We start from the raw sequence: 12,550 nt of genomic DNA on the forward strand, positions 1-12,550 counted from the left end.
AAAGACTGTTGCGCTAGAAAAGAAATATCACAAATACACATGTGCAAAAGCAGAATAAAGACAATGGGACAGAAATAATAATAGAAGGTGAAAATTATCCACAATTTAAATGCATCAAGGTAGGATGAAATATCTAAGCACAAATGTCCTGCCCTAACTTAAACATTCATCAGAAAACACTTCTCAATGGAAAGTTTAAGTAGATTGTGGAATAATTCATCTAAGGACTTAGTCACTGATGCTTTGAAATATTAGGTTGGTATAGCCATTCTTTAAAAACTGAATGTTGCAATCTGTTACATCATAGAAAACATTTTTGCAACTTCCTATACATTTAATATAAAAAGAATAAAAGCAATACCAAATAAAATTTTTCCAGAGGCAGACCAAAAGTACTTGAAGGGTAAGGAATGGGTTTGTTTATTGCTCTGATAAAACAAGTAGTGGCATACAGCCTGCAATTGCATCTGTGTAACAATTCCACTGTCCTGATTCAATCACTATTTCAGTAACTCTGGGTTAGCAGACAGTCTGCTTAGCCCAAGTCGTCCTCTCCCATTCTACTGTTCACGGAACTTCTCTGGAGTTGTAAATAAGGTGGTCCACTACTGCCTAAAAACATTACTTCTAACAGTATTGCATACTTTAAGAGCAAAATCATCCTCTTAAATTTACATGATAAATTTTGATTGGGGTAGTCTACTCTTTCCTATTGCTATGAATGTAAACTGAAGATTGCTGGCACCAAAAATAAAATTGAGAGTTATCATTAGCATGTGAGAGGATAGGTCCCTCCTTCGAAAAGTTTTTTTTTTTTTTTATTCCTTCAAAAGTTAGCTACCAAAAAATCTGCAGGTCAATATTTGTTCTTCATCCAGCCAGTTTGTTTTCCTGACCTTCTCTAAATCACAAAGAGCAAAGATCTACAAAGTACCACAACATATGATAAAGCAGAAAAATCACACTATACCAAAAAAAAAAAAAAAAGATTAAAAGGAAGTAAAAATAAGTAGCATGATTAGTACTTAAAACAGAGGAGGCTACTACAAAGATGTTCTACAGTAGCATAAAACTTTCAGTGTAATCTAGTTCCTTAAAATAAACACAACATCACTAACCTCAGGAGCACAATCTGGCAATGTATTATTTACAAGCAATACAAAACTCTTTTATTTAGCTTACCAGAATACTAAGGCTGCAATTTTCAGAGATCCGCATGACTTAAACATCCAAGTCCCACTGAAATCTGAGCGTTCAACATAAATGAACTTTTGAACATCTCTCTCTATGAAATCCCAAAAGTCTAAAATGCATTATAATTCCTTCTGCCAAGACAGGCTTTCATGGTTATACCACCTTTCTCATAGAGCTCCTCCATGGCTCTCCAAGTTTCAGCTCGGACCTCTCGGTTGCTTTTACCTGGAACACGTGCATCAGGCCAGTGTATCAAATAAAGATCTAAAAAAAGAAAAATAATCAGACTCTTTATTAAATTCTCTTAAAAAAAAAAAAAAAGAAAACAAAAAACCTCTACTATGCAAAGTAGCACATTTCATCCATGATGACCTCTAACATCTTCACAACAGTTATAATTATTATTCCATGGCCATCACTGTATAATTCCATTCATTTTTAATAAACTAAATCTACAACATTTTCTTAACTAACTAAAGGTGGCAAAGGTTGTACCAGGTGCCTCAGGTCACTGTACTTGGGAGTTTCATAGCCCCATAAGCACTTAAACTCTGAACATAAGGGGATTTTGGTCACTAGAGTAAGACTGGACTACTGCTGAAGTTCTAAAATTCTTCAAGTTTACAGAAGACAAACGTGCTCGGCACTTCTAGAGATATTTTATACAAGCACAGGCAGCAGGCCTGTTTTTGTTTTCTGAAGAACACCTCAATTTCTGCATTTCTCTTGGAAATTACAGCACAATCACACTTTCAAGGAGTTTTTTTTTTTTTTTGCTATAATTTTGTGCTAGCATTTGTGTTTCCTTTTTTTTTTTTTTACCATCACAAAAAATTGCCATTTTTAGGGAACAAAACTGCATTTTACTACATTTTATGAAATGTTAGCACATTTTCAAACACAACTAACATTTACTGCTGGTGAAATTATTCAAGTTGCTACTGAGAATGGCTGTCTCAGGAAAGCATTTTTTGCATCACCTCCATGCAAGAAAAAACTATCCTTCTAGTCAAAAATGAAGTATTTCCAACATAAAATTAAAAAGGATAAGATTACATATACCGGACTCAGAATTCCAACTCCGATTGCCCAAAGCTGGACTAGCAAACCTATAGTTTAGATCCTCAACAGAAACATTCCAAATTTGCAAAATCACAGGACCCACAGATCCTTTAAAGGTTTGTAGACATTGCTTGCCATTCTGAAACAGAAACTTTTGAGCAACTTTGAAAATTACTACATTCCTATTTAAATCCTAACCACAGATTCAGCAGGTACTGCAAGCATTCCAGTCAAATAGGTGTTGATATTTGCCTCATAAATTAGTCTGACACAAAACAGAAAAAGGAAAGAAATGAATGGTTGAGATGTGCATCATTGTGCTTTACAGTATTTCTTTTTTGGCGGTTTATATCTATCCAAGGTTAAGAAATTAAAAAAAAAAACAAAAAAAACCACTGTCTGCAATGAAAAGGGCTTTTTTTCTTTGAATGCACCACAGCATTCGCTCAGAGCATCTCTGTGTGTCCCTTGTCCTAGTTTTTTTTAATTCACATTTAAGGATTACAAATACAAATTCAAACCTTCACTTAAGAGGACAGGGTAACACCAAATTCAATTTTGTATACTGGTTCCCATTTGTGCGCATCATTGCAACACTATCAAAGTGAGTATTTCACTTACGCTACGAACCTACTTAGAACAGTGTAGAATTTTGTAGGTTGAAACATATATTCCAGGTCCATGTAGGAAAAGATATAAAATACATGCCCAAATCACAAGCCATATCCGCACCTACTTACTTACAACAACCCATTAACTTTCAAACAGCATTGTTCAGACAAGTTAATACTGCTCTATGTAAGATCTGCAGCTGGATCTATGTTGCATTCAAGGAGGAAGTTGCTCATTCTTTGCTCTTATATGCATAAAATTCACTCACAAATTCAGAAAAGACTAAAAATTTTTCAGCTTTGTTCATCCCTGATCTGCGAACAATTACTTCTTCCTTAATTATTCAGAAGAAATTAGTTGCATTTATCAAGCATAAATATGAATATCTTCATTTTTACATACACTCACACCTACACCCATGCACTTTCTTTTGCTCAAAACGTTTTCCTCCCTGGGGGATTACATGAACACAAACATTTTACTTTCTGAGACAATGAACTAGTTTTCAATAATTTATCAAAACAGCTTAGGGTTCCAGTAATCAAGAATTGTATAATTTCTATCATTGGAAGCTTTTAATATTCTTAACTCAAAATAAAAAACAATGTTTCAGAGTATCAGGATGCACTGGAAGAAAACCTAAATACATTCACAATCACATCTTGTATTTAGCAACTTTTAGAGCACCCTTTAAAGACAACCAAGCTGTAGCGGTGCCGTGGTAAATGAGGACCTAAAGTTGAAATGTCAAAAAAACAGTGCTGCTGGAAACCTAACATTAATACGTGAACTGTTTTCACATTGGCATTTAAAATGCTGAGTGGCTTGTTACTTCTTAGTGGTTGTGGCACCCAGGATCAACATGTTTCCTATTAATTCAAAAGCACAGGGACATTTTACACATTTAAAAGCAAAACAGTATTTTTCAATGATTAGCACATGGTTATCTCAATGCAATGACCATACTGTCCTTGCTTTTCTCAATCTTCACTGCAGTTAGTATGCAGATGTACTTTTCCCTCTTGCCCTGTCTTTTTTTTTTTTCTTCTTTCTTTTCTTTTTTTTTTTTTAATTCTATTGGAACAAGGATCAACGTGAAATAACTTCCAAATGGTCTGTATTAATACACCATCTGAACTGGGTGTTTCATCATTATTTGGATGCAAAATACAGCCAAGATCTATTATACTGAATATGCTGATATAACAAACATTTGTCCAACCCCAGCTGCAGAGCTGTGATAGGTTAAATCTGGTCAAATCTGATGGATTCAAAGCAGTCACAAGGAAAATAAAATTGTTTATGAATTCAATAACCCACAAAGCACATTCAAGAAGTGGATGTTTCATCCAAATCCTAAGGAACGTATTCTGCTACGGCCAAACCTATAAGATTTACTGCCATTTCATATTGGTTTATTGTGACTGCCAGTTGGAAGATCACGTTTAGAAAATGCAAGCAGCAGAATATCTGCTCTAACCACTGCCCACAAATAACAAAAATTTCCAGCTTCTCATGGATATATAATCTACTGATTCAAATAAAAACCCTGGAACATTGCTCTCCTAATGCCATTTGCCCATAAGCATTTATCGAAAAGGCTTCATAGCAGTATTTTACACGGAACACTTTTTCTCTTAAATCACTGACTGCCTCATATGAGTCTTAACAGCTAGTATTCTTCTATATTGCTAATGCGCAGATTTCTTAATCACTGTTATATCATTCCCCGAGTCTCTAGTTCGGACTGCATGGACGGACTGTATAGCCCAAATGGATCCTCAAGGGGATTAACAGGACTTTGCTTAGAACAAAGAGCTCAGCTACACAATTTAAGTTGCCAGGGCTCTAGAGCCTTTTCTGTTGCAGTCTTCTGAATGGCTGACTTCCTAACATAAAGTTCTAACTGCACAGAAATAAATACACAGAAGTGCTGAGAACCACCACATATTTGGTTAATATCATATGATGAATCAGGAAATTCTGATTTAGAGTTATATATTCTGTTCTACTTTTCATTTACCTTTATTTCACAGAGCTGCTGGCTTTAACGCTATCTTGTAACTATAAATTTACTTTCCCACATAAACTTCAGCACAATTTGCCACGTTATTGCTAAAACCTTTCTGGCTAGGGATTTCATACCCTCTCCATGCCATAGAATGGCTAGCAGAAAGATAACATAAAATGCAGCTGTATGCTCATGAATGAAAACAGAGCTAGGATACCTAAGCTTAGTTCTACAAGCCTATAACTGTATTTGCAAACTGGTCTTCTGCATTGCAGTCACTTTTGTCAGATTTGTGATAAGCCTCAACATCTCCAAAAAAAAGCCCTTATTTTCAGCATTCTTGAAACATTTGGAAAATTTACATTCAAAGACACTGCTAATTTTTTCTTGGAAATCCTGCCAATAGCACCTTCCAACTGGATGTTCCCAGGCCCACTGGAGTTCTGGAAGGAATATGCCTCCCTGAAGCATGATGCTTTCTATAAACTTCATGAAACACACTATAATAGTGTCTCTCCTTTGAGGGCCTAATTCACCAGCACATCTAGGGCTAAACTTAAAACTCAACCATATGAGTGCAGATCATACTGTGTCCATAAAAAATGATTAGTGGAGGTGATCCAGCAGAGCTTAAATTCAAATGGCCAAAATGGTTCCTCTGTTTGCCATCCCATCTCTCTTGCAGAAGTCACCAACCTCATTGATGGACTGGTGGCTGCAATGGCTCCTAAGCTAAAGTTTACAGATTGCCAAGTTAAAGAAAACTGAAATCAGTGTTGATTTAGGTCATTATGTCAGACTGTAAGTGGTGGTTCAGGAAAAGCTTTATAAATCGTTCACACATCCCTACATCAGTGGAAAAGAGGTGAAGAAAAATAGACAGGAAGACAGGTAAGGAATAAAGGAAGCAATATCTGGTAGGAGGGCAAATTGTGCAGGTAGCTTCTTGATTTGTTTGAGTAGTAATGTGGGCAAAAAAGTTTCAGATTTGAACATATCTGACAAACTTAAGTTCTGTTTATGCCAGTCCCAGGATTCATTCATATGGTGACCGCAACAAGAACACTTCTTCCTCACAGAATTTTTTTCCTCTCGTTATATATATTTCTACTTATCTCGTTATATATATTTCTACTTAGCAGTAATATCTAAATTAAGTACCTGCTTAAGCACCTGCTTAAAAAATTCCAGTATCTGAGAAAACAATCAAACTACAGTAAGGTGAAAGGAATCAATAGAAAATGATTTCCTGGAGTTGAGTCAAATTTTCTCTCATCAGCATTCAACACCAGTGCCATAGCAAGCAGGAAAAAAAAGAAAGCAAACAAAACCAAAGAAGCAGAAGAAAGCAGTAAGGAAGAAATATGTTATTTCTTAATTTAGAGGACAAAGTCGGATTGAAACTTTTTTTTTTTTTTTTTTTTTTAAATGAAAGCCTCTTTGCAATGGCCTGCATTTGCAACGGACAGATCAAAAGAGATTTTAACTCCTTTTGCGTTATTCTATACCTATGCAGGAAGCTGAAGGACACGTTTCCTTAAATAATGGAGCCAAACACGTGCATACAAATACCAGTCTTCCCTTCATCTTGCAACATATAGAAGCAAAAAGCTAGTGAACCTAGTACACAGCTGCCATCAACAAATTATTCTGCAAAATTTGTACTTTACAAAAGCTTTCACTTGTTCATTTAAGTGCATTTATTGGTAACAGGAGGACAGGGAGAGGAAGAGAAGCAAAGTGAGGGTTTACAGGACAATCACAGACACTGTTTGATGGTTAGATCAATTATTCCTTGTTAGTCGGCATAAAAACTATCTCAGTGTCATTATTTTAGATTACTACTTTAAATTTATCTTCCTCTCTCCCTCAATTTTCTTTTAATTTCTCCAGCTAGGAAGGAAGATGTAAAAACATCTATTAAAATATTTAAAAAATATTTTTAAATATTTCACATTTATTTCTAGCAGATACTTCCACTGCTGCCACCTAGGTGGTACAAAAAATTAATTTGGGTCATTACTGCAGCTCCTTGTTTGTCTAGTATGGATGTTCTCTCAGTAAGAATATCACATTTTTCAATAAGAGATATTTATGATCAGGGCAAATTCAAGAGCGTCTAAGTTCAATACAGTGTTAGTATGATTTAATCTTCTTAAGTCTTCTAGACTTATAAACATTTTCCACAAATGATTTTGCATCAGACAAAAACAAAGGCAGGTACTGAGATTTTTAAAAGGTGTCAATAGTCCTACACAGTAAGTTTTAGAGGATGCCCGTGCCTTGAGATTTAGAAGGCCAGACAAGAAATCAGGCATCTATCACTAAATCATTTTTAAGTTTCTGAATCTATTTCATAGTTTTTTTTTCTTTAAGCAAAATACTTTACCAGTCATGTAGTTCACCCTCAAATCAACTTAACAATGAAATATAATTTTTTCAAAAATTTAGTTTAAAATGTTTTAAAATATTTGCAACTGCTAAAATTAGGGGTATATTCTGTGCTCTCAGTTACACACACGCAAACTTCCTAGAGAACAAACAGAATAAAAAATTGCAAACATATAAATAACGGCAAAATTTGACTCCTGGGATCTATCTGTACTACAGTGTTGATTCAGGAGTTCATTTACCTTTCCAAGTATTTCTATGGATTTAGGCAGAATTTCTATGGAAGGTGCAGTAAGTGAACTATATAAAGAGTCATACCAAGATATTCAACACCAAGTCTTTTACATGACTCCAGGCAGGCTTTTTTTGTGTTTTCATAGCCATAATCAGTATGCCACAGTTTGGTAGTTATCCAGAGGTCTTCTCGCTTCACACCACTGTCTTTGATGGCTTTTTGGAGAAGAGATTCACAGCCATATCTTTTTGCTGTGTCAATATGACGAATGCCACATTTTTGTAATGCATAGACCACAGCATCATGGGAATAGCCACCTTGATGGGAAGTACCTAAAGAAAAGAAATTAGAAGTCAATTATCAACGGTAAATCATGAGTGACGTATTTCAGAATTTTTGCTATTTTTGTGTTCTTCTTTTTTAAATTGTCACAGAATCTTCTTACTGAATCTTCATTTCAAAATAATAAAGAAATGGGAACTGAGAGATAGTGCATGCTTACAGATCTCCAGGCTGGGAAAACACAAAGCGCTAGTATATTGATGCCAGTCAGAAATATTTCTGCTGAAATCAAATATCAATAGTATTAAACAGTAAGAAGTGAGATCAGAGGTCAGGTTGAAGACCACCAAAGAAAAAAATACATACTTTTGTAAAATTAATGTGTGACATTTTCTTCTAGAAGTACAATATTTACAGATGAAAATATTAACAAGAAGAAACAAATAGATAAAAAGCAGTTTGCTTTGTAGGAGGCATATCCTGAAATCTTTATTCTGTTGAACTCTTGGTAGCTTCAGGTTATTATTGCACTGTATAACCCCACACTGGGCCATATTGCAGGTGCAACTTGCATATGAGTCAAGCTCAGCAGTAACTGAAAGAACGGAATCTTGCACAAGAGTTGGAGAATAGGTGTACAGAGAGTTCCAGTAACAAAGTATTGCAACTCTCATTGTGTAGGTATTCACTGGATGTACAAAGTAGTGCATTTTGCATGTCAAGAGGACGGAAGGAGGAGGAGAGTCAGCAGGAAAAGCAACCAGCAGGAGGACTGTCAGATAAAGAACTGGCTGAGTGCAAGGAGGATGATGTTTCTACTTACCCTTTCCTGTTAGTTGTTTTTCCTGCCATGAGCCCTTCACCCGTTCACCCCCACTCACACACTTCCCACAAACAGTACTTTCTACAGTTTGTCTGAGGAAATGCTCAGTCAGTTCTAGTCAGCTAGAATAGCTAGTTGCTAAGATGACGACTACTACTTAAAGACCCTTCCTCTATAAACAACAGCAAGCAAGCAAATGGCTGCGTCACTAACTTCAGAATGGCCTTCTGCAGTCATGATAGCCAACTTTGTCAACTGCAGCATCAGGGTCCCAAGCCTCTGCTGAATCTAAATAAACAAAGGACTCCAGGTCAACAATATACATTTGAAATTTGTATCCTATCTTAACTATTTCCCTCCAAACAGAATATTTTATTCTATATTGAACACAGCTATCTGCAGATTATTAAGTTAAACTGCCCACTGAGTTTGTCAGAAAAGGGAAACGAATGAAAATAAACACAGTTATTTTGCGCTCATCCTTAGACTCTCCCATAGCTGAACCGGAGAGAGAACGCCCATGGTGGTCTGCTTGATTCACTTGCACAACACTGTAACAACATACGCAGCAACGAGGAGAACTTACCAAAGCCTTATCTGCATGCGTGATAAGCCAAGTTCTCCTAAGTGCTTATCAGTTTTGTTCGTTCCTACACTTAGAAGGAAAGTCAATGGCATCTGTGTAATCTTTCTAAACACTTCCAAGTCATTTAAAAGAAGGTACATCATCTGATATCACATGCATACATATTCACCTGAGGATCATGAAATTCTGCTGACCACAGTGGGACAATCCTTGATTTACGTTTTTGGGTATGACATCCAGAATTTGGAATAGTTAATTCTTGATTCTACTTCATGGATTTTAGAGTGATGAAATGATAACACTATATTTCTGCAGTTTTGACATGCATATCTCAAATATTTTACCTTCCAAATATAAACAAAATTGTTCATGTTTTAAAAAAGAGAAACTTTAAAACTTTTTTCTCCACAGCCACTAATTATGGCTGTTATTATAAACGGCTTTATTCCTGAATCATCAAGATATGAGGTCCCTATATCTTGCTTCTGAAATATAGCAAAGCTAGATGAAACTACATTTCCAAGCCAGATACTGCAAAATCTTCATAACTCTGCTTAACCATTTTAAATCAATACAATCTTACTACACTGCAACTATTTACACAGAATATGTAATTATTACATTAATAAAGTTCCTTTAATATCTATATAAAGAATTATATAACTAGCATAGAGAAATTACCATAGTTCATAACAATTTCTTCACTTTTTTAATAAGCCGGTATCGGTGCCAAAGAAACTAGGTTATAACTATTGTGACTGTGGTTGAATGGACATTTCTAAGCACAGAATGAATGGAGTTCATTTAGAAGTCTTGCAAATGGATTCAGACCCTTTTCATGCATAATGGATTCCAGAAAGAATATTTAGGACACACAATTTTTGTAACCCTTTAAGTTAAAGGGAGGGAGTGGGGAAGACGGAAAATTCAGAATATTTTCATTATTGCTCCCCATTGAGTGATGGCATGCACAATTGTTTCAGAGGAAATAAAGACACAAAGATCATTCCAGAGGGAATTATCTCCACTTTTATGTCTTAAAATGAACTACAACAGTCCTTATGCACTAAAAGAGAGAGAGAGGGGAAAAAAGCTTAACAATTATATAATATTACTACTTGCAAACCAACCTAATAATGAAACCAGTTAATAATGCTACTAATATTACAGTTTCTAGATTCTAGAAATTGCAATTTTGCTGCATTTACTCATGTGACTAAGCAATTTATAATTCATAGATTCAGAAGAGTGACAAAAGAAGGTGAAATAACAAACGCTGAACTTCTTTGCTCATTGATTCTATATGCTTTACATCTTTAGCTCAGACTTAACATCATTTGAATACAGTAACTAACATGCTTACATGTTTGGAATTACCTTTTTTCCTCAGAGATGTATTTCACGCTGTATGCAATACATAGACATTTAAAGACAAAATCTGGACTTGCATTTAAAACTAATATGAACTAGCATTTATTCCATCCTCTTCCTGTTTCTAAAATACCGCATTAACATTTTAATTCTAGAGTTTTGTGATGAAAAAATTAGAAATTCTTTTTATTAAATGAAGTCAAACATGAGCAAGTCTGGAAAAGTTCCATTTTTTTTAAATTAGTATTTTAACTTGTTTTCCTGGGGAAATAAAGCTATTGTCTTCAGCTCTCTCAAATTTTGGTTAAGTTCACTAACTGAGACATCTGAGATAATTACATTCCTGCAGATTTTATGAAAATTAATAGTTGGGGGGAACAAGGATAGTTGCAATGGAAATATGGAGAGGTCAAAGACGCAAATCCACGGAAAACTAGGCTTTATCAGCTCTGCTGGTCACAGAGCAGCTTGTTCTTTTTGTGATGACTACTCATCACTCTCTTGATCTCCTGCAGAACACTGCTAGCAAAATTGGGATGAGAGCCTGTGCTCCAGCAATCCCTAACAAGCACCAGAGATTAGGAGGAGAGGGATCTTGTTCATAAAGCAGTGGCTGAAGGCAATCCCCTCCCCCAACTTTGGGGAAAGAATTACAAGCCAAAATGCTAGCTCCTCTCCTCCAGAGCTTTACACACCATCTCAGCTGTGTCAGCCTCATTAAACTGTAGAACTATGCAAATACTCAAAACATTAATATTACTGAAGAAGAGAATAAGGACCTACCCCAATTTCTCTCTGCCTTTGTGAAGGAGTGTGTCCTCATGTTCTGTGTGAAATGTGAAAATATTATTTATCTGAATATATAAAAATGTTCTGTGATGTGAGTAACTACGGCTACTTGAAATCAGTGGGACTGCTTACCTTAGAAAAGTCTCTGTTTGTGATTCCACAGCCAGGATATTTTTAGTGATCATATATAGGTTAATTCTCTTCTGACATCAGTACCTAGTACTAACTTGAAACACAGCTGATTTAAACAAAACATCTAGAAAAATGTCAATTCCTTTGCTTTGATTGTATGTACATGATATTATATACCATAAGCTTGAAATAGCTTTTTCTATTGGCTTTATTTCTATTATTTATCAATTTGACCTAATAAAAATCTGTCAATATGGTTTCATTTCACTAATATCTTATATGCATATTTGATGATAAAACATGAAACTTTGTCTATACACACAGCAAATGGACATGTTACGCATTTCAAGGTTTATTACTAATCCATTCACAAAATCACATGCCTCTTCTATAGGATGGCCTCAAGGACAGATGATCAAGGACAGCTTACTGTCATTGAAAGAGGCAGCCAGAGTCTCACCTGCTCTTGCATTCCTCTGATCTCCTGACAAGCAGATTCAGATTTTTAAATAGGAAAAAGAAGTGCATCATTTTGTAATTATTCAGCGAATAAGCCCCAAGAGGGGAAAAACACCAAAATAAGGAAAGGGGAAAAAAGGGAAAAAAATGGGACAAGAAAGCTTCCCTGTTTGGCAGCAGCAGTTAGATCTGTCGATGTCTTCAGCGTTTTTAATAATAATAATAATAATAAAAGTTCGGTTCAAGCCAACTGTCAAATCATCAGAAAGCGCTTCTCCAAGAATCTGTTTCCTGAAGCCTTCATTTCTCTAGCACAGAGGTTATGTTCCCCAGCACCATCACTAGAGCTGCTCTCAGAGAACCAGATAACGTCATGTTTACTTCCTATAACAACAGCGCTAGGACCCAGGTTTTCTTGCTCCTATATCCGGGCTTACTTTTTACTTAATAGGGTCAGTTACTCTGAAAATCACACCTAGCATCACATCATAAAGAATACATTGCATCCCATCTTCTCTGGAAGAGCACAGGGGTTTCTTTTGCAGCAGGTGAAATCACACTTGTTATGAAGCTATCATTCTATATACTTTTCATAAAGCAATT

General features: G+C 35.6%; 1 protein-coding gene across 7 annotated transcripts in view; it reads right to left on the reverse strand.

The window, feature by feature from the left end:
- LOC104151238 (uncharacterized oxidoreductase ZK1290.5) overlaps window positions 1-12,550 on the reverse strand; it is a 56,347-nt gene that overhangs the window by 31,706 nt on the left and 12,091 nt on the right. For all 7 annotated transcript variants that reach the window (XR_011142519.1, XM_068952247.1, XM_068952248.1 and 4 more), the window contains exons 2-3: window positions 7,589-7,837; window positions 1,357-1,458 (exon numbers count right to left, since the gene is read on the reverse strand). Coding sequence is in view for 6 of the 7 variants with exons in the window: in XM_068952247.1 (XP_068808348.1) it covers window positions 1,357-1,458; window positions 7,589-7,837 (351 nt within the window). In the remaining variant the exon portion in view is untranslated. The remainder of the gene's footprint in view (window positions 1-1,356; window positions 1,459-7,588; window positions 7,838-12,550) is intronic.

The sequence above is a fragment of the Struthio camelus genome, chromosome 8 (assembly GCF_040807025.1).
Source record: "Struthio camelus isolate bStrCam1 chromosome 8, bStrCam1.hap1, whole genome shotgun sequence".
Lineage (NCBI taxonomy): Eukaryota > Metazoa > Chordata > Aves > Struthioniformes > Struthionidae > Struthio > Struthio camelus.